Raw genomic sequence first — 22,847 nt, forward strand, 5'->3', positions numbered from 1 at the left:
AAATGGCTGGGCTGAATCTGTGAAATAGCCTCTACAACGCATCATTTTACAGAGTTCCAATACCACGAACATAACTGCACTTACCCTGTCACAAAAATGGCTACGGTATGGTAATGGTAACAGTACGCTAATGACATTAAAACATGGATATTATCTACACAAATGTATCAATGCATATAGGTATGTAGGCGTTCGCTTCTCCTCCAGTCGGAATGCTAATTATAAGAGCTGTCGCTTTTGATGCGCCAATTATCCATGCTCTACTCGAAGCGGGCTTCAGTGAAAGTCAAATTATATGTCCATAGATCTGAAACCGGTGGACTGATCAGTAGCTCTGGCCAGGAAACGGCTGGTGAACAGCCCCGTTACGAGTTGGCTGCTCCGGTTCACTTCCCACTAATAGACTGGCTAGTTGGCGTCGACTATTCCCTATCATGTTCTCTCTCACTAGATCATTATCACCGGTGATGAAGAACTTTCGAGCGCTGCCGCTTCTCCGGGTCCGGCATCCATGGACACGTCACCATAACCCTGTGCTGCACTATATGTATACCTACTGTGCAGTGTGCTGGGTCTAGCCAGTATCGGGGCCGCCGCAAAGACATTCAACGCAAAGCGTGCTGAGACCGCCCGGTATACAGAATCCCGGGCACAGTAGCGACTCGGCCGGGCGGTCGAGGGCCCCTTCTGCCAGAGAAACCTGCACAGGTCCGCACACCGCCGACAAGCCGCGATCACGGCACCGGCTCTCCGTGACGCCCGTGGCCAGTGAAGCGTGCAAACCGGGCTGAGATGACGGCGTCATGGCGGGACGCGCCGCCAATTTCACTTTCCGGCTGAGCGCGTCCACCGGTGGCAGAGGCAGGCGGGCCGAACCCCGTGTGCTGACGGTGCCACCGTGGCGGGCGGCGGCTTGGCTCTCCAGACAGGTCGTCATGCCTCGGTAAGGTCGAAAGTGCAGCCGTCGGATTTCATCTCAAGCCGGAGTGACATGTGACTGCTCGGTGTTTTGTTTTTACCATGGTTCTGCTCATGGCTACGATGTCGTAAATAACGGTTGGCATGTCTTCGAGTTACCAACAACAAATGTCCGCAGAAGATTGTTACAGGCGCATGGAACAATGGAACATGGATAGAAAGTCTACCATCCTCGTTTTTTTCTCTCATGAAAATATAGGCGATGAATGCACCAGCTATGTTTCATATCGTTATTAGGAATGCCGGGTCAAATGGGCGAGTCCAAGCCGCAACTATTTTGCCGACGGTGCCAATATGGTTGATATGATACGGCTTTAGCTCTACTTCTCGCCCATCTGTTTTTACTTTCTAAAACATATCTTATCGTTGAAATCGTTGAAGTTCATTTCCTCGGCATGGATTTGGGGATGTCATACAACGTTTACGGCTCAAATGTATAATACGCAATGCGCATTACGGATGTGTATAATGTGTGTGCATCCAGCATTTCTTATTGCATGACTACGAGTACAGTCAACAGGACACATTTTTTAAACCGTAACCGATTTTCTCATCGTCCGACGTCCAGCGTGCAAATAAATCTGCTTTAATTCAAGGTTACTACGGAATGTTATGTACAACAATGCCATTTGCAATTCCGGAGACTGAAATTACCCGTGACTTTAACCCTTGCCGGACCTATTGGTTTTCTACATACGCGCCGGCCGAGGGGGGGGGCGGGTACGACCCCCCCCCCTCGCCGTTTCGCCCGTGGTGGAGCTAGCGCGTCGCGGAAAAAACGAGCGTGTGCGCCGTTACGAGACGCAGAGATTGGTACCCGATTTTAAGGTCCTAGGTCAACCGGTGACCTCTGAGGTCAGGTCAAGTGCCCCAAGGTACGGTTCAGTTTTTGGTGAATAGCTTCGCAAAAAACGGCCGCAGCGCCGCGATTTTGGCAGCATCGTGTTCGTCTCGCTCAGGCGCGTCGAATGATATACTTTTTGTTCGGGTCAGGTCAACTTGGGGTGTTGACCTCAGGTCAAGGTCAGGTCAGCACCCCCAGGTCACGAAGTTGATCGAAAGAGGTCATGTCGCATATCATTCGATTCGGCAGGTCTTCCTGAGTCCATTGGTGGCTTCCTCGACTCGCTAGCTCAATTTGATCAAGAGTTATTGACGAAAAACTAATATGACCTTGATGACGTCATAAATGACGTCACGCAAGGTCAACATTGCAAAAGTGACGCATCTGACCTTGCAAGGAGTGCATCAAATCACGATTCTGTGTGCTTGAGATAGTTGGAGATCGTTCCCGGCGCCAGAATAGCAGTTTTCATTTTTCCCCATTGACTTATAATGGTGAGGTCACGAAAATGACCTAACCTCATATGACCTTTAGGAAAAATCCGAGATATACAAGTTGTGAGACTCATAATGGATACTAGATCCTGCAAGTTTCATTTCCCTGTGACATCTCCTCTGGCAGTGAGGGCGTTGCGAAGTTGCGACATCTGAAGACCGTGCAGAGGTTCACTTGTGACGTCATAGATCAGTGACCTGACCTGACCCAAAAATGCGGTTGGTGTCAAAAGATGCGGCTTGGATCAAAGGTCAGGTATGCCAAGTTTCAGCTCTCTATCGCCAGCGTGTTCGGAGCTATCGCGAAAAAACCCTATGGGGGGGGGGCGGCACCCGCCCCCCCCCCCCTCGGCCGGCGAGGGTTAAAGAGCTATGGCCTTGAATTAAATTTCGAACAGCTCCCGACACGATGGTTGATGTAAAAAATCAAAAATATCCCAGTTCAGACATGAACCATTTCAGTTAACTACTCCTATTACGACGATTTTTGGCTGAGTCCCGTGTGAAAACCGCAAGGAACACCCGCAAGGAACATTAGGAGTTACGACATTGGTCGTAAATCGTAATCAATTATCGATTTATGCATACCGGAAAGTCACGAGAAATAAAGAGAAGTAAAAGCTATGGATTAAAACGACATTAGTCTGTTAGTAAAGCTATTAGTACCTATAGGCCGTTTTCACGACAGAACATTCGCGGTGCGATTTAAGCGATTTGACGGTCAAAATCGCCTGGATTACAACTTTTAAAAATATTTTGAAGGCAAAAGACTTTAGTTGTAAGGATTATAAGGCCTTAAGGGGTTGACTTAGTACTTTCCAGGTATCAAATAGATTCCACCGCGAAAGTTCCGTCGTGAAAACGGCCATAATAAACTCTGAACATTTTGTTTTGGGTGACACGCTGATTTTTTCACGTCTTCGCACAAATACAGAGGCATAACCGATTACCGTCGCGGCCGGTGGATGTCTCCCTCTTTCTGTGAGCCGGTTAACATCAAAATATAGCTGTAAAGTCAGGTTGTAGCACTTTAACTCGCGCCGGGCCTGGGGTGTTTGAACACCCCCCCCCCCCCATGCAGTTTTTCGCAGATATCTCAACAACGGCGGCGCCCGCGCCGCCGTTTTGGGCACACCTGTTCGTGAATCTTTTATGCACATGTTGTGAAAATTTTAGACCCAGGTCGACTTAGGTCAGGTCACCAGGTCACGCCAAGTGACCTCACCTCAGAAAAAATAAGAATGCTCGTCATAGCTACACCGACTGAACGATTGCTTTGAAACTTTCAGCGATTGATAAGAGCAGCATTATCTATAAAATGTGGTTATATCTCGGAATTTTGATATCGGTGACCTAAGGTCAGGTCAATTTTGCGGCCTCTCCATTATAAGTCAATGGGAGAAAATTGAAAAGCGTCTATTCTGCACGAACGCTATTCTAGACACTCTGAAACATCGAGATGTAGGTAAAATTGACACACTGAACCAGAAAATGGCAACTGTGATCCCTCGTTATGTCCCCGAGGTCATCTCAGGTCACGAACAGAATCTAACAGTTTTTCGCTAATAACTTCTGATAGAGGCGTGCTAGAGCGCTGAAAACACCTTAGATGTGTTCGGATCGACGTTGCGGATCGACTGATATGCAACATGACCTTTTCCGGTCAGGTCATGACCTTGACCTGAGGTCAAATTTTTAAGTAGACGTTCCAATGTCAAATTATAAGGCCTGGTCGGAATCGGCTGTTATGCTGTTGTCAGCTGAGATCCAAGCCCCTGATTGGTTGAGCTTTTGATGACGTATCACACCTTTTCGCGCTGTGACGTCATACCTCTGCTGACAGCCGGCTGCTGGGAAAGGGCAGCAGCACGTCAGCCGAAATTCAAAGTGGCTCGAAAGTGGCGCATGTAAGTCAAAGCGCAGCTTTTTTAGTGCAGGTGGTTAGTTTTTATATACGATGTTTTTGACGTGTTTTGTACTTAATATTTTTCGCGAAAGATAGCAATTATTTCTTTTCCATGGCGCAATGTGCGAGTCAGCCTGAAAACAGTACCTACGAATCGAAATGCCAGCACCGCCTCAATAATCAATCCTGTAATTTTTTTCTATAGCCTCGGCAAATAAACCTCAGAAATATAATGTAACGCAAGATAGTCATTGAAAAAGCGCGAAAATGCTACCTCTCCTCAAGTCTCAACCCTATCTGTCGAGCGCCATCTTTGGCAGACGTTTCCTGTCAGCCGATTATGAACAAGCCCTTCAGCAGCGCGGTGTGAGCGGGGCTTATTCTCGGCTGACAAAGTTCTGTCAGCCGATTCCGACCAGGCCTATAGTTAATTCGACGCGTCTCGACGAGAGGAACACGATGCTGGCAAAAGTAATGTCATGGCTCTTTTGAGTCAAAAGTTATTGCCGAAAAAACGTTTTTCGTAAAAGCGACTATTTTTGGAGTTTTTGCCCTCTAGGGGCTAAACTGTCGACCTGATGTCAAATCTGATAATATTACTCAGAAAGGCCTGTAAAAGGGCTATCGAATGCGCTTTTCCGCGGCGCTGTAGCTCTATCGGTTCCCGAGATAGCCGTCGGCAGTTTCCAAAATGTTGAAATAGTCAACATTTTACCTATGGTGACCTCTGGTGACCTGACCTTTGACCTGACCCAACAAAATGACCGAAGTGTTTTCGTCCTTATTTTGGACGTTCTTTCTAGTGCCGCTTACCGCGTGTCGCTACGTGGCCCATGGGAGCCGAGTTAGAAGGGTTCAGACACCCCCGGGCCCGGCGGGGAATCTTAGAGCACCAGCCCGGCGCGGGTTTAACAGCAATGCCTCCACGAAAAGTAGAGACTAGTTTTCGTCAGGTCCAGCCGTGACCGTTTGGTGCTCGGCTCCGTGTTAACTGGAACAGTTATGGAGCGCGAACGTGCAATTTGTTGTGATAAAGATGAAGAAGGAGCGATGACCGTCTCCAACTATCGCCCGTGGGGCGAATCGCTACTTTCTCTGACACATTTCTTCCTTTAGTCGAACATGTTAACCCTCGCCCCCTGGGGGGGGGGGGATTTGCCCCCGTGTGGTTTTTCCTGAATAGCAAAAAAAACGGCCAAATTTTCAGTACCTTACCGGGCATCAATTTGACACTTCCAAACAAAATTTCAAGTCTTAGGTCACCTTAGGTCAGGAGTTATTGAGGTCAAAGTGAGGTCATGTTCGAGCAAAAATGAGCAAAAAACATGAAATCTTGAAACGCTCACCAAAGCTACAGTTACTTAGCAATTTCAAAGTTCTTTATATGATCATGTAGAGGAAAGACGGCGCTACAAAACTGTTATCTCGGATTTTCAAATTGTTTGGATTTTAACCCCAAAAATAAAAAAGATTTTTTTTATTTAGAAAAACTCAAAAAAATCTTTTTTTGAATTTCGAAAAAATCGGAATATATGTGATAGTCCCTGCACTCTTCTATCTACATACCATTTTTTAGATCGATACCTCTTTTTGGGCCAAGTTATAGCGAAGAAACTATTCAAAATTGATGACGTCAAATTTTGAACTCATTTTTGGCAATTCTAGAGCACATAGCGCAAAACAAAGACCACCATTGAACTCCCCGTGACGAGCTGCATCGAATCGATACCCATTTTATGCAAAAATATCAACTTTGAAATTTGACCTAATTTGACCTGACCTTGACCTGACCTTGACCTGACTCTGACCTGACCTTCACCAGAACATAATCTAAACTGACCCGAAAGGCTGCCTGACCCACATAATCGCATTTGACATAAAATGGACCATAAAACATGCATCACATGATAGTTTCATATTGTGACCCCCAGTGACCTGGCCTCTGTGACCTGACCTGGTATCAGTGACCTCAAATAGCAAAATATGTGTTTGAAGAACATTTCCCCATCGATGATTTTCAATGAAATGCATTTTACTCGATTTTACAACGCATTTCTTGAAATGCCTTTAAACGGTGAAATCCGACATTTGACCTGACCTGTGACGTCATCGGTTTGACCTAAGGCAATGAAATTGGGTCACAAGGTAGTTCCCTGATAGAGCTATCCAACACCGTTTGCAGCTTGTCGCTAGGTTGCGTGGTTCTCGAGATCCTAGGGGGGCCAAATTGCCCCCCCCCCCCAGCAGGGCGCGTTGCGCGGCAGACCCCAACGGGGCGCGGGTTAATCGTCAAGCTTGGTGCTAGATGTTCATTCGTAAGCTGGGTGAAGGATAAAGGCTTGCACTGATTACTTCTTGCTTGGGGAAGATGATGCATCACATGGCAAAAACGTCAACTTGAAAATTTGATCAAGGGTCAAGGTCATGACCTAAACGGAATAGGTCATATTGCGTACTGCTCGATCCCTATCGTTGATGAGTTTGATGTGAACATGTCTGAGGGCTCTCATCGCTCTAGCGCTCTAGTATGTCTCATCAAAAGTTATTATCGAACGACTGCTGTAAATATTTTGTGATGTGAGTTGACATCAGGGGGTATACATATAAGGGGTCACGCGTACAACTGTTCGATGTCTCTTTAATGTTTATCTGCCACCCGACGTTTGGAGTGCTGAAAATGGGTGGTTATAAAGACTCTGTCCAATTTAATTTATAGCTATACCTATATGTCTTGCCAAATTGACCTGACTCTAGGGCACATTAAAAAACGAAATAAAGTACAAATATACACACTAGTAAAATTATTAACCCGCGAGTTGCTGGGGGGGGGGCGTTAAACGCCCCCACTTTTTTTGCCGGGCCATAGCATAAAAACGGCGCGCCGCAGGCGCGCCAAATTTTGCGTACCTGTAGGGAATTGATTGAAGTTTATTGTGACAAAGTTTCAAAAAAATCGGTCGGAAAATTTTTGAGATATCGAGGTTTTAGTGACGTCATGATTTCTGAGTTTTCGACCAAAAACGGCATATGTTCAAAAAAATCATATAAAATCACAGAATAGACATACAGACATGCCGTAAACGCCATTAGACTGCCAATACCATGAGCAATCACATGGCTATCTTCGATTGTTGATTATCGTTCCGCATTTTCCAAAATCTTGAACTGAATCTTGGCAATTTCTCGTGACCACTTCACGACCATGATACATGTATTTCTTAAATTGAACTTTTTTAGCCAAACACGTACACATATGGTAAAATGAATGTCACCATCGTGTTCTACGCCCCAAATTACCCATAAAACATGTGTCACAGGCTGCGAATATCAGTTTTGATTTTCGGGGATATGTGCCTGCCCGGTTGACCTGACCTTGACCCTGACCTATGCTTGACTGACCCCTACATGGAGCTGACACTCTTGTAGGCCTTATATGATGGATTGTGCACCGTTTTGACAGAGTTTATGACGAGAGGCGCCCATTGCGAAGTCCTGAAGTCCATGCTACTGAAAGCCCGATTTCAGGTGTTTGACCTGACCTTGACCTGACCTGTGACCTCAAAATTCAACTTTAAAGTACTCATCGGAAGCGTCTCGTCGCGTTCTTTCGTTTGCCGCCTCGTTCGTTTCGCTGCGCCTATTGGTTCTCGAGTTATCGGCTGGGGGCGTTTAACGCCCCCCCCCCCCCAGCAAACGGTGGGTGGCGAAATACCCCAGCAACTGCCGGGTTAATTGCTGAGGGTTTCAAAGCGATCATTCAGCCGGTGTACATAGCTTTGCGAGTTTTATAGCCTTTTTGAGTCTAGGTCTTCACGGGACCTGGTGACCTGACGTTGCAAGACCTTACATTTTCGCAATTTGCGTAAGAAATATATGAAAAGTTATGCCGAGCAGGGCGCGGATTAACTGCTTGAGACGTAAGAGACCCAAGAAAAGTTCGTTCACTCCTTTTTCCATGCGCTAATTCAAAGACCGAAAGATTCAGAGCCCGTTGCAAATGCAGTTCTCTCGCTCCATGAACCGTGACGTCACGAGTTTGCTAGCTCGGCGCCGTGAGAGAAACTCGATCGGCCGGTGCTATAAAGGCGGGGACGGTGGAGAGACCGTCAGTATCTAACGTGAGCCGCCGGTGACCGACAGCAGAGTCTGCAGACACGACTGGAGTGTGAATTTCGTCCACACGCCGAGCCAGGAGAGAAGATGGCTTCCCGTGCAGTGAGTGACACTCGGTTTTAGCTGCTCCGGGCCGGTCCTGGGCAGAGCAGTTCTATGTGTTTACTATGGAAAATGTATGTACTTTCAGAGTGTAGACAAGTGTTCACCGCCGCGGTCGGGGTGAAAACACCAGGTGTCCACCCGTGAGAATTATGTTGTGAAAGGGACAATTATCTCATACATGGTGAGAAAGACGTGACAGCTGGGTAGGATGGAATCGTCTTGAACAAAAAATAGCTTTCCATAGAACACATTGGACGGACAAACTGGGTAATTAATATGCTCGGAATATTTTATCTAGGGATAATAAGCCACTGGCTTGTTCGATTCATAGTGAAAGTATCTAATGGGTGGTCTATGAATGATTCAAGAACTTTTGAAAGTGATAGTAACGTTCTTTCTATGAATGATTCAAGAACTTTTGAAAGTGATAGTAACGTTCTTTCTAAAGCCCTCATGCATTATGTGTGCTCATTTCACGTTACAGATGAATAGGTGTGTAATGAACGATGTTCCATATTCCGTTGTAAGTTCTGCGCAACGTGCATTCTCTTTGGGAGACAATGCTACGCGATAATATGTTTCACGGTGAGAATAGCTGTGACAACTCTGAGACCTGTGTAAAATATTGATATGTAAAACGGTATGGTCGCCACTAATATTTACCTGCAAAATATTTCCGCATATTGCCAAGATATGAGTATGTTAAGTATTCCTTACTATTTCAGATAGTCATGGTAAGGTCATGGATGATATAACACATCCATGGCGTTGCCTAGCGTTACGACTACTAATGTTCTTTGTAGAAATCAATCGATTTTTATGATTTGTAACGGAATTAGAAAAGAAAACCCACTTAATGAAAAACATTACTGACATAAGCAGCAACTGATTCGCGAGCAAACCTTCTGAACTGGACTTTGCGTAATAGCACTCAGAAAACACTTTGAGAACATTTTTGAAAAAGGACTCAATTGAGTATCTACTGAAACTGAAAACTGGTTTCATAGTGAGACTAATTTTAAAAGCTTGATACCGATCACATGGGTACTGGCTGAGATCTGTTTCTGCGATCAATGGCATTGCTCAGAAAGTATTCTCAAAATGTGTGGTCTGTTTTGAATAGGGGACATTAGCCCGAAAACTGGTCTCTGAGACCGAAAATGGAGAAACTGTTTTCTCAGTGAGTCGTTGAGCTATCCGGGTTTCCTCAACTACCTTCTTCAACTGGCGGTAGATCTCCCTGAGCCTATAATTTCTCTACCTTCAAAACTTTGCGACCCCAGCTGACCTACCGTCACTGGTGGCATTCCCTGACCTCACGGCTGATGCAGCTCCTGTCACGTTAACAGACACTGCAATATGCATGCTGCAATAGCTGATCTTCCAACCTCCCCAGAATAGTCCCTGACCTCTATGTTCCCGTATAGATAAGTAACTTCCCAGACCTGACCCGCCGTTGATTAGTGTCGTCAGCCAACTGACCCCCTGACCTAACTGACGACCCCTGACCTGCCCAGCTGCTGACCCCCTCCCCTGCTCAGTCGATGGCCCCCGACCTGCCCAGCTGCTGACCTGTCCCGCTGACCTCTGTGCCACCCGCAGCTGCTGACCTGTCCCGCTGACCTGTGTCACCCCCAGCTGCTGACCTGTCCCGCTGACCTCTGTGTCGCCCGCAGCTGTTGGTGGCCGTGCTGGGCCTGACGGCGCTGGCGCTGGCCGAAGCCTACCCGCGGCCGCAGAGCTACGAGCGCGCGCCGCCCGTGTACCGGCCCGTGTATGAGCCGGAGCCCGAGTACAGACCCAGCTACGAGCCCGTCATAGAGGAGCGTGCCGGCTACGGCAAGCCCTCCCTCAAGGGACGCGTCAAAATTCAGGTGCGTTATTGAATGCCCCTAGCCAAGGTCCGGGTATGCATAGATGTTAGACAATCTCCGCGAAAAGAAGACGTAAAACAATTTCGTCGATGTAGCATCAACGTAGCGGTTTGAGCAGGCACACATTTATTTGTTTACACTATAAATATTATATTGGTCTGTACTTGCAATGTGACATAAGCCACTAACGTCAAACAGTATTATTTAGTGGATACCTCTGAGGCGTGGTGCAGCCCTGACGTGCCTCTGAACGTTGACAGACGTACCGCGGGCCCAGCAAGGGGTACGGCTATGACGTGTTTGCGCCCTGGGGCTACTACGTCACGCAGCCCGAGGACGACAAGGGCTACGGCTACCACTGAGAGGCGCGCGGCGCCAGACTCGGTGAGAGTTCAAACCATTCTGTTACTGGGCGGCCAGCGTAGGCATCGGTGAAGGAGGGCAGCGCACGCCGCACATAGAACCTCATACGAGGAGACGGACTTCTAATAGTCGATCTTGCTTGATATGATGGGAATAAAATAATGAATGACCCACGGAGCGCTATATAGATTGAACTGTTATCAGATCGTTCTCCAAAGCAAGATTGTTGAAAAAGCATGATGTGTTGTTCCATTTGGAAAGTCAAAGTTCTACATTTGAAATATGGTGCGTTTCCAGGTTTCTTCCGTCTCAGGATATCAACATCTGAAGATTTTCGTTCGGCGCACCGTCCGCAGCAAATAATGACGTCATTGGATAGCGCCTGCAGCTGACTGGCTGATAAACGCGCTGAAGTCAGCAGTTCACATCATTCGCCGCAATGCCACCGAATCACTTGTTATATTTTCTCGTTTTTTGTTATGACGACTATGATTGTTGGACTTCCCGTTGTTACGAATTACCTGAACTTCTCAGATGTGCAATAAATATATCACCGTAGTGCTGTAGCATCACTTAGCTACTTGCGGATGGCATAGTTTGAATTGAAACCGCAATAAACATTAGGAGACAACATACAGATAATGGCAAGAATAAGATGTGCTTTGTCTCAACTCTTCAAGCACACAGTTAATGGGTTCTTCAAAAGTTTTTGAACGAGATATTTTGAACTCGACGGCTTCTTGATTCTTCCGACTTCTTTGAAAGACGGCAAGAAACTGAAACTGAAACTGAAACTGAAAGACTCCTTTCGTAAATTTGTCGAATTCTCCACATAAGAAAGAGTTCGCAGCTTTTAGGCCCAGACATTCATGGCTCACACCCACAAGACACATTTAAAAGGCGCAGAGCCGTACCTATCATGCCGAGCCTCGAGCTTCCCAATCTGATAGGGGTTAAAACTTAGGATGATCCTTAGTTTCAGACAGCCATGTCTCTTCGCCCAATACTAAACAAACTGAAAATGCCGAGATCTTCGATGGTTGGAATGTATTTGAAATGTAGCAAGTACGAAATAAATAAGAAGATAAAGATGAATAGGTACATACCTCCAAAACGTCAGTCATACCAGTTCGGTAGAATGACGACTGAACAATACACATCCGTTGCTAAAAAAGACTGTCTTGACAGATAGGTAGGTATCTGCATCAGATGATGAATACTGAATGGCCTTCCTAATAAAGCGAAGGAAGCGAAAACGAGATAACAGTTGAGATATTTCACTTTCACTTTCCACAATTGAATAACGGTAAAGCGCAGACACATCGACAAATCGAGTCGTGCATGACAATTATTACGCCTGCTTTTCTAGGGAATGCAAACAAGGCACGGTCATACACATATCACCTTCACTACAAAGCATTCTGCTCAATGTTTCAAGATCAAGACACTGTTGATATGAATGATCTATCACATATCGCACTACCTATACAAAACATGAGGCACAATGGGCGATCACTAAGCGCAATGTCTAGAGCGTTTCGTACTATTTTATAGTGTCATGTGGACATTTTGCATGTTTCAATACATGTAAGCATGATGTGCCCGTTCTACTTAAATTTAGACATCACAACAAAAAGACTCTTAGGTTTTGTGCCGCTAATGTTTACCTACTTCCCTACAATAACCTACGCTGGGCCGGGGGTGGCGGTTTGAACACCCTAGCAGTTTTATCGCATATGTCTCATAAAATGTGGCGCTTTGGAACACCTTTTCAAGCATCTCTCCTGCACATGTTGTGAAAATTTCAGACCCAGGCCACTCAAGGTCAGGTCACTAGGTCACGTCAACTGTCAAGTGACCTTACATCAGAGACAGTTATAATGCTCGCCATGACCGATCGCTTTCAGGGATTAATGAAAGAACCAGTATATATTAAACCTTTGCTTCGGAACTTCGATAGACTTGACGTAAGGGCAGGTCAGGTTTGTTACTTCCCCGTTATCAGTCATATGGGAGAAAATTAACCGTCGCTTCTTTTTGACAAAAGACGGACTTAACACTCTCGAATATCAGGTAACAAGTAAAAATGGTTCAATGAATCGGAAAATGGCATTTTATGCTCCCAAGGTCAGCTCAGGTCATGAAAGGTCTCCAACAGCTTTTAACAATATTGTTTTGATCCGTCGACATGTTAGAGTTACGAAAACACCTTGCATTTGTTCAGATTACGGACACGAATCCCCTGATACGTAACCACTTTCGGTCAAGTCAGGACCAGGACCTTAGGTCAAATTTTCAAAATCACCATTTCAGGTCGAATTATAGTGTCTTAGAAGCGTCCTATCAGAGAAACACGATGCCGGTAAAATAAATGTCGTGAAAGCTGTGTTAAAAGCTAATGCAGAAAATATTTCCGTAAACGCATCAATCTAAGAGTTTTTGCCATTTTGTAACTAAACTGTTGATGTGAGATCAAATCTGAGGGCAGTTAAAAGACAGAACGTTGAAAGAGATATCAAATCACCTTTATCGCAGCCTTTAGCTCTATTCTTTACTGAGTTGTGCGCCGATTTGTAAAAAAGAATAATTGTTTAACTATGCAAAAGCTATGCCTTAACTATGCTCTGTTGACCTCTGCTGCCCTTGCTGTTGACCTGACATAAAAATCGGCCTAAGTATTGTCTCCATAATTTCTGACGTTCTTCGGAGCACCGCTTACCTACTGCGTGTTGCTACGTAGCTGAGGAGCCGAGCTAGGTTGGGGGTGCTCAGACAGCCCACCCCCTCGGCCCGGCGCGGTTGGGTCGAGCACCGGTCCGGTGCGGGATAACCATCTGTTCACAGGCCTACAGCTGTTCCATTAGGTTCCACGATTGCATATTAGCACGATCATACGCGGTAATGGCAGCTGAGCATTTATGATTTGTTTGGAAGCAGCCGATTTGTGAAGATATGCAATTGCAGACCACAATATGAGTGCTTATTTAGCTCAAATACAAACTTTTGTCTGCAATTGCCACATTGACACCGGATGCTAAGTCGATGATGGACGCAATTGCACATGCTGAACATCTCGTTTCAGTAAAATTCGCGACCGATCTCATTCGCCCCTGTGAATGAGATGCTGGAAGCTAATGTGATTGAAATGCAAGGACATGCACAAAACTCTTTTCGGGTCAGTAGTGCCAAATTCAGCAAAATAAAGCCGCAGAAAGACAGCAAATCCCAAAGATCCAGTGAAGATGTTAAATCTTCTTCTCTCTCCGATCTAAATTCACAGAGCCATAAACGCATAACCCCGAGGCAATGTTCACTGGGCCCCGGTAGGTCCAAGTAGGTCACAAGGCCCAGACCCTCACGCCTTTCCACGCATCGGCCTGCAGTCGCCGTTCATAGCCGGAGTCCACAGATTGTACCGTGCTGCCACCTCTGGGGCGAACGGTGCACTTTTAATGACATTTCCCTCCGCCGGGTGGATGCGGTGCGGTGCTGCCGGTCGCCTGTACGTCATTGGAGGAAGCCGCGAGCCCAGCAGTCGTCCGGGGCAGAGCACTGCTGGCAGGGGCAGACACAGAATATCATCAACATGATGCATATCAGGAGAGGTGCGCTGAGCTGTTAAAAAATGCAGCTCTCCATCATACTGTTCCCGTCAGAGCTCTATGAGATCCGCTTAAAAAGCGAGGAGTTCTGAGCCTTAAACATGGGTGGAGAACCTGCCCCGGCCACCCCGGCCGTGGCCGGGGTAACTTTCAGCCTACCCCGGCGCGGCCGGGGTAACTTTTCTACTCTTGTAAATCCTAAAAGCTGTCTCCATACGAGAAAAGAAAACTCACGCTCTTCGAATGCTGACTTCCATGGGCGTAATATTGCAAATCAGGTAGGTATTTACCATTTACTTAACTTGCCATAATCTCCAACCCTCAGACCCGCGTGTGGTCGCCTGCAATGCCAAGATTGCTCTCACATCCTGTTCAGTTTCGAAATTTTGGCGCGCCTTCGGCGCACTTTTTCAAAACTACTGCTTGACCTCATTGCCTTCAACTGACCTGCCACCAACCGCAACCACACCCGTTTATGAGCGTACCCGTCAGGGTGCTCATAAACACCGAGCGGCCATCATGCTTCGAACTCGGACTGTTGTAACCGGGCCGCGTGCTCTCGCCACGCGGAATCCAACGCTCTAGCAACTGAGCTACGAGACCGGGACCGGTCGATATTCCTGGATCGACTCCCTGTTTGTATTATAAGAGCCGCCCAACATTGAAAAAGGCTACGCCCGTGGATGTCAGTGACCTATTTAAGTGCTTTGCTTGGTTCGATCAGTCAATTTCTCTGTAAAGCTTCTACTACGGTGAGTTGTCTTTTTGTAGCTATTTTGAGACACAATAAAAAGCTGAAAACGCAACATTTAGGTACTCAAAATGGCATATGGTTTGGTTTGGGTTCGGTGTGAAATTGGAAGTTTAAGTAAAAAGAAATAATAATTTAAAAGGAAATTGCCTTTTCGATCATTCCAAAAATGTTATGAATAATACGGTGTCGGATACAACGCTCATCCTTGAGCAAACACAGCATCCTATTCCATGCGTCAGAATAGGGGTTTGATGATGACCGTTAAGAACAACGTGAGTATATTGTCTTCCCGCGACTATCGGTCGCCGGCCGGGGTAACTTTTTCAAACATTCTCCACCCATGGCCTTAAACCTGCAGGCTGCATGGTACATATACTCGTAGGTACCGTGCCTTTAAGTACCTACGCCGTTAGGTAGACATAGTTATTTGAAGGTTATGTTATGTGGTCCTGAGACTTCATCGATCTTAAAGTTATCCGGATATGCAAGACTGACAACTGTGTTCCGCAAACAGCACTCATGCCAATGGCGCTTTACGCACTATTTTGTCATTTACCGCAAACTATAAACATATATAGATTAGGTACTGTAAAAATATTAGGCATTGTTATAAGACTATTAGCTACATCAATATTTCTGCGATTTTTCCGCCGTTTGGATTATTATTTGCAAAGAAAAATAAACGTAGGCATACCCAACAATATCAAGCATGAATAGGCATTGAATACAGAAAAGTTATCCGACCCAAGCTGGTAGCACCAGCGTCGAGTACATTTAAAAATGTCGCTAGCTAAACTAATACCTAGCTCCACTAGCTCAAAATCAAATCAGCATAGACAGGTGTTAGGCGCAATTACACTATTCGCCCACTTCGGTAGAAAATATTACATTGTAAGTAGGCACTATAATTAGATTGATGACGCATTGCATACTCAATGCTGTTACCAATAGCAAGAGGTCATTGTAGCTCCTAGGTTGTTCGAATTACGCCGAACATTGCACTGCGAGAGGAGCCCCTCACACCTGTAACGCCGTACGTACAGCAGTGTCAGAAAGTGCCTCCCTGGTCCTATCATCAGCTAAGTCGCTTTTCTCCCAGGCCACACTTGATTTATAAAGCTGTGCCGTTCAATGCATTCGTATAATCAACTCAGACTGACTGAAAACCTATGCATATATCGGGACAGTATTTCCGTTAGGACTGTAACATTCGGCGGGCGGGCGCCCATCCTGACGGTTCGCGGGACAGCTGGTTTCGCCGAGTGGCTGCCGCCGCGCTGGTGGCCAATCGACCGCTGACATTCCAACGAGCAACTGCAGGGCGGCTGCCGCCGTTCACGGCGTCCGCTAAGTGGTAAACTGAGGCCGAACAGTGGCCCGCAGCCGGCCCGTCCTGCGCAACGACCCAACGCCTTCTTTATTTACTGCAATCCATGAAAAGGAGACCAGGGGTGCGTCCACCCTTCAGCTCAGCAACTCAAAGTGGCAAACGTTTACAGAAGACAAAAAGAAAGAAGAAAGTCGCGGCACTCTCAGCAATGAAAATAAAACAAAGCGAAAACAGCAACAAAAAAGAAAATGGATGGGGAAAGATTGCTAATGATCAAAAAGCAAAAGTAGCCATTGCTGAAAGCAGCATGTCACTATCCAACTATACCCATGTGAACTAAGTCATTCATGCAGCTTGAGCTGCCACTATTTGGTTAGAAGAAGATATCGTCTGTCTGCTTGTCTGCCCGTCTATCCGTCTGTCCGTCTGTCCGTCTATCCGTCTATCCATCTGTCCGTCTGTCCGCATGTCCACTTGTCCGTCTACCCATGTGTCTGTCCGCCTGTCCGTGTATGTCTGTCCGTCTATCGGCGTCCATCGTCTGTCTGTCCGCCTGTCCGTCTGTCCGTCTGTCCGTCTGTCCGTCTGTCCGTCTGTCCGTCTGTCCGTCTGTCCGTCTGTCCGTCTGTCCGTCTGTCCGTCTGTCCGTCTGTCCGTGTGTCCGTCTGTCTGTCTGTCTGTGGGCAGCATTATCGTATTGATGGCATGTATCGCGGACGGTCGCGTGCCAAGCCATCTCCAATAATGAGCAGACATAATAACAGCATTGGCCATAACGACGGCAGAGACCGGGTCACTGAGCTGAGGTTGGCGCAACGGTCCGAAAAACTTCCCCACAACGGGCAGTTAAACTCAACACAGCGTGCCAGCCGGTTCAGATCGGTGGCTTTACCATTACGCGGAAACAGACCGCGCGTCTTTAGTTCCAGAAACGCTTTCACGCGATAAAACCACGCGCCATTGCACATAGTTTATGGGTCGCGAAGAGGTACCTTTTTACATTTGGTTATTAAATGTCCTAAAGCGAACGCGAAATAGCTGTGAAAAGGGCCGTCGCCATTGCACGCGCTATTTGAAGACCAATGGATGAGCTGACTTCCCTAATGGTTGACTTCACCTACCGAACTTCATCGGAGTAGTAATGGGTAATGAGCAATACTTTTCAGGCCAAACGATATAAAAACATAGATACCAAGTGTTATGGTATCTACTACCTGTTTCTAGGCACGTCTCTTCTCTCCGCTTTCCAATCAACCGTGCAAAAGGAGCTTACAGCAGCCCCAAGCTCTGGGTTCCTTCTGTTGCGCTGTTGGTCAGTCGCACGCGGCTCTGTCATTACCGTTTGCCGGCGAAGGTTACTGCCCCTCCCTTCCCCGTCCCCCAGTCCCGGACTCGTGTAGCGGGGCCGCTCACTGGCCTTATATGTCCCCCTGTCAGGAATAGTGGCCAGCTAGCGACAGGCGAGCTCAAGTCACGACCCCATGACCTCACACTGAATGTAAGCAGTAAGCACTGTGAGCAGCCGATGGTGCAGTTCATACATAACGAGCCACTTATATACAGTGACTTGGAGGTGTAGGTACAGCCCTCCGCAAACTGCGTGGTAGGTATTCTTTTTTCGATAAAACCGAGAATAAGGCGAATACCATGCAATCGGTCATTTGGAAATCGTACCAGCAAGACGCGCGAGACTCCGCACCTTAGATTGGCATAATCATCGTACTCATTTTCCATCCATTTTGGCAACAAATCCCAAAAGTTTATATTTGCCCCCAAAATAAACTTTTGCATTTTGTTGCCACACAAGGCGCATACACTGTTTAGTGATAGACCTAATCGAAGGAGTGGAGCATGGCGCATCTATCTGCAGTGAGTTCCGACCGATTGATAGCATAGCCTTTGAGTTATTATCGGTAATAACGAAAAAAAAAAGAATACCTACCACGCAGTCTGCTGAGGGCTGTACAATGCACACTGCACATATACATTATGGCGGTGCAGTTGCATCGCATGTCGTCTTATAAATGTATCTAAAAAGATGAGTTTCGCTTTTCAAAATCTACATTACAGCTCAGGCGTTTACATCCAACGAAATAGCTGCAGTCGAATTCGACAAATGCTGCAGTACATTTTCACACACGAGTATGCTGCTTCAGGATGACATTTTTGCCGGAATGGATAAGTAGCTAAAGCTGCTAGAATTTATCATCGTTTACAGCAATAAAGTTGGTAATTGAAAATATATTTCGCATGTTTTACAAGCCATTAATCCAACTGACGTCATTAAAAGCAACGTAATGATGTTTCAACTAATTATCCTAAATAATAAACTGTTATAGTCTTCGTAACAGCATACATTTACTTTGAGCCTCAGACCGTAGGACGGTGAAAAATGCATGTTGAAGGTCATATACCGAGCTGGGGCTGGTTGAGGTGAGGCGGAGCATACAGACGGTGAGGGGGTACGGCAGGGGACGGCAGCAGCGCTCACCCTGCGTGTCGGAGCGGGCGCCGGCCGAGAGCGGCCGCTGCTCCGTCTGCCACCGGAGCAGCGCCAGCTCCGAGGCGGGGCTGATCAGCTCGGTCCGCCGCGGCGGCGGGCCCAGGCTGCGCCGCCGGTGTGTGGCCACGGCCGGGCGCCGCTCGACCGGCGGCGGCTCCTCGCTGCGGCGCCGGACCAGCGCCGGCGGCCGGCGCACCGCCCGCAGGCTGCAGCGCGCCGTTTCGTTCACCCGGTACAGCTTCTTGGTGATGTCCTTACCTGGGGAGAGTGATCCCGTGAAACGGACCCGCATTGATTGGACAGGAGCAGTTACCTACGTGTGGCTGTAGGCCGTTTTTGATGATGGTATGCGGGATTTGCAGACATATCACAGATGCATTATGCATGAGCTATCAAATGCAAGACAGTCGTTAACTAACCATTTTGCTTGTTACGTATGATCTGTAAACATAGCTCAAGCAACGACTCCCGCTTGTTTTTCTCGCTGTGTCCGTTGTTACGTGATACCTACTCAAGGTGACGAGGACAGCTTTTTTGTAACTCGTATCGTATTTCCATCAGACAACACGAATGACTTGTAGCGTGACTCGGTGGCAATGGTAAACATCGAAAACACGTGTCATGAATGTCTGCTTTTAGTGCCTGTAAGCTCACTGGAAGGAGCTCACGTTCAACGCAATACCTACTCCTTACAGATTTATTGTGGTTGTAGATATTGTACGATGCGTTTTAACCCGCGCCCGGCTGGGGGTCCTGGATTTCCACGCCCTGCTGGGGGGGGGGGGGGTGTTTGAACACCCCCCCTTGTAACTCGGCTCCTGGGCCACGTAGCGATACGCGAAAGGCGGCGTTCGAAAGAGCGTCAAAAATAATGACGAAATCACTTCGGTCAATTTTTTGGTCAGGTCAAAGGTCAGGTCACCAGAGGTCATTGAAGGCAAAATTTCGCCGATTTCCAGGTCGAATGTCGAAAATTTCCAAGAAGCCAATGCATAACTCGAGAACCAATAGAGTTACAGCGCCGCGGAAAAAAGCATTCGATAGCCCTATTAAAGCCCTTTCTGAGTAATTCTCTCAGATTTGACCTAACGTCAACGGTTTTGCCTGCAGGGGGCAAAAATTGCAAAAATAGCCGATTTTTTCGGAAACAGTTTTTCTGCAATAACTTTTGACTCAAGCCTTGTACGAGCTAACTTTTACCGGCATTGTGTTCCTCTCGTCAAGACGCATCGAATGAACTATAAGTTGACCTTGAAAGGTCAATTTGAAAATTTGACCTCAGGTCAAGGTCATGACCTGACCGGAAAGAGTCATGTTGCATATCAGTCGATCCGTATCGTCAAGCGGAACACATCTAAGGCGTTTTCATCGCTCTAGCATGCCTCTATCAAAAGTTATTTGCGAAAAACTGTTAGATACCATTCGCGACCTAAGATGACCTCAGGGCATACACAATTGGGCATACACAACACTGACACCATTTTCATGTTCAGTGTGTCTGAACCACTTGTAATTCGGTGTTTGGGAGTGTTTATAATGTCTTTTGTCCAAAAGAGGCGCATTTCAATTTTCTCCCATTGACTTATAATGGGGAGGTCGCAAAATTGACCTGACCTTAGGTCATCGATATCAAAATTCTGAGATATACATTTTGTACATGCTATTGCTCTTAGCAATCGCTGAAAGTTTCAAAGCGATCGGTCACTCGATGTAGCTATGACAGACATTGAAACTTTTTATGAGGTGAGGTCACTTCAAGTGACCTGGTGACCTGACCTTGAATGACCTTGGTCTGAAATTTTAACAACATGTGTAGAATTGATGTACGATAAGGTGTACCAAAAACGGCGGCGCTCCGCGTTGAGATATTCGCGAAAAACCACAAGGGGGGGTGTTCAAACACCCCCCAGCAGGGCGCGGGTTAATGTTAGAGAATCTGATAATTTTATTTTATCAGTTGTCCATATATAAGGACAAAACAAACATTCTGTTGCTAAGGTAATTGTTTTTCATTTATTGCTCTGAATTTTATCTCACAAATTAATAAAACGATTAAACGTAACGTTGTTGCACGTATACAGCACGGGCACATCTGCTCTTTTTCACCCTCATTCCTGACGGACGCCATTACACATCCAGTATGCATACCAGCCATTCGGCCCCGCTGTGAAACTCACCGACCAGGTTAAATAGCACGGCGTTGAGGAAGGCATTGGACTGAAGCACGGCGCCGAGCACCTCGGCCGTCCATACCACGTACGTCGACTCCTCAGTGGCCGAAATCGATACCTGGTGGACGTGCCTACTGTGAAACCGTGAGCAGCGCATGCCGGGGCGGGGCAGCGCGTGAACTCCTCAGGGCGCTGCTTGTCGGGGCGAGTGGAGAGACGGGGAACGGCTATACTGGTAGGCAAGGATCAGAATGTGATAGGAAAGCTGCTACTTCAAACAAGGGGCACCACATGAACCCATGAACGGGGAGCTGCAACTATAACAGAAGAGCAGCAGAACATGGCCAGGGAGCTGGTCAGTGGTCATGTTCTCGCACAACACTCTGACAAACGACAACTTCTCGGCCGTATACGATGCCGCTTCATCTATGACTCAATCCCCAGGTTCCCCAGACACAAAGGGTTGCGTCCAAAGTAGCTTTGCACGGTAGCTTTGCTCGCACCACTCTCACCCTCCTACCCCGTTCGCCGAGCCCTTACCTGGTAGATGGGGTTCGGGTCGGGCGGCTTGCAGTTCTGTTCTGCGCCCATCTCCTTGGAGTCCCTCTCGGCCGCCTCGTCGGCCTCCCACTCGGGCGAGTTGATGAACTGGTGCGGCGTGATTCGATGCAGCGGACACCCTTCACACGACACCACCAATCTAAAAGAGCCGGAGCAGAAACCGGAAGTGGTTACACAAGTGATGGTAGGGCGCACTGGGAGAGCACTACTCAATGGAGAGAACGTTCCCATCTGGCACAGAAACCAAAAAGGAGTTCGGTATTATGTTACACATCGTCTTTAGTCCGGACATTAGTGCTAGATTAGGGGGAACATTTGTAGCATAATTTGCGTACATGCGAGATAACGACGTAGCAGCAAGCCCTCCCAACCAAACTCTCCAACCTGGCTCTGCCAGATCCGGTTGTGGTCACACTCACTCTCCGGTTAGCAGGATGGCCAGTCGGCCTCCGGTCCGGGTCACGCCCTCAGCCGCGAACAGCTCGCCACGCGCCAGACGGCGCAGCTCGGCGCCGCGCACCAGTCGCGCGAACTCGGCGGCCGGTACGCGCAGCGGCGCAAACAGGCGCCGGTGCAGCGGCCGCAGCTGCGCCGGCGCCCGCTCCGGTCGCGAACACGACACCTGGCGCGCCGCGTACGCCGCGTTCACGACCGCCAGTGCCACGCTCCAGGCGAGCGCGTCCGGCGCGCAGACTACAGCGCCGGCCCAGACAGCGACCAGCGTCAGACCGGCACAGAGGAGCGCTCGCAGCGCAGCCGCGCTCAGACGGAACGTATGCGGCACCACAAACGCCGCCAGAAAGAACAGGTGCGCCAGTTGGAAGAGCCGGTGGTGGACGGCCGGCCAGCCGCGGCAGCCGACCGCTGTCGGTGGCTCGGCACCGGCCGCCGAGCCGTTCAGAGGGATATACATGGAGAGAGGTCACAGCCGGGCTCCAGACCTGCCGAGAGAACGGAGCGTCACTGGTGGAATAGGGCGAGTCGGGACTGACGTGGTCTGGCAAAGCAGTTAAAAACGTTCCCATGGTATTAAATATCGGATGTCGGGCAGGAGACAGAATACAGAACAGTTGTTTTGCTATCTTACCTATAATCAACCATGAACATGCATCAACATAATGGACTAGGCTACACTGGGATATCACGTCACCACGTCGCTCTTCGTCTTAGCAAATTGCTTATTACATAGATAACAGTAGAACTGTTCTACTGTTCTACTGTTATCTATGCTAGTGTTATTAAAAGATTC

General features: G+C 47.6%; 2 protein-coding genes across 2 annotated transcripts; one reads left to right on the top strand and one right to left on the bottom strand.

The window, feature by feature from the left end:
- The first annotated feature begins 8,336 nt into the window (after positions 1–8,336).
- Positions 8,337–11,328, top strand: LOC122363365. Its single transcript, XM_043332555.1, has 4 exons — positions 8,337–8,437; positions 10,117–10,314; positions 10,575–10,698; positions 10,975–11,328. Exons 1-3 carry the CDS (start codon positions 8,423–8,425, stop codon positions 10,674–10,676), a joined length of 315 nt encoding a protein of 104 aa, XP_043188490.1. The 5' UTR covers positions 8,337–8,422; the 3' UTR covers positions 10,677–10,698; positions 10,975–11,328.
- A 387-nt stretch (positions 11,329–11,715) lies between these two features.
- On the bottom strand, positions 11,716–22,511 carry LOC122363374 (blood vessel epicardial substance-B-like). Its single transcript, XM_043332572.1, has 6 exons — positions 22,018–22,511; positions 21,578–21,737; positions 21,044–21,155; positions 19,063–19,124; positions 18,855–19,005; positions 11,716–14,229 (listed from the first exon to the last, which is right to left on the bottom strand). The coding sequence occupies exons 1-6, from the start codon at positions 22,509–22,511 to the stop codon at positions 14,033–14,035; spliced, it is 1,176 nt and encodes a 391-aa protein (XP_043188507.1). The 3' UTR covers positions 11,716–14,032.
- Positions 22,512–22,847: the final 336 nt, after the last annotated feature.

Source organism: Amphibalanus amphitrite, unplaced genomic scaffold (assembly GCF_019059575.1).
Source record: "Amphibalanus amphitrite isolate SeventyFive unplaced genomic scaffold, NRLGWU_Aamphi_draft 000618F_arrow, whole genome shotgun sequence".
Lineage (NCBI taxonomy): Eukaryota > Metazoa > Arthropoda > Thecostraca > Balanomorpha > Balanidae > Amphibalanus > Amphibalanus amphitrite.

Bases quoted from the DNA above. Each gene is read 5' to 3' on its own strand.
- LOC122363365 (XM_043332555.1), top strand. The intron at 10,315-10,574 runs GTGCGTTATTGA...GAACGTTGACAG, and splicing joins AGGGACGCGTCAAAATTCAG to ACGTACCGCGGGCCCAGCAA.
- LOC122363374 (XM_043332572.1), bottom strand. From the start codon at position 22,511: ATGTATATCCCTCTGAACGGCTCGGCGGCCGGTGCCGAGCCACCGACA. The intron at 21,156-21,577 runs GTAAGGGCTCGG...CACGTCCACCAG, and splicing joins ACCCGAACCCCATCTACCAG to GTATCGATTTCGGCCACTGA. The intron at 19,006-19,062 runs GTGCGCCGGCCG...CCGCCGGTCGAG, and splicing joins CGCGCTGCAGCCTGCGGGCG to CGGCGCCCGGCCGTGGCCAC.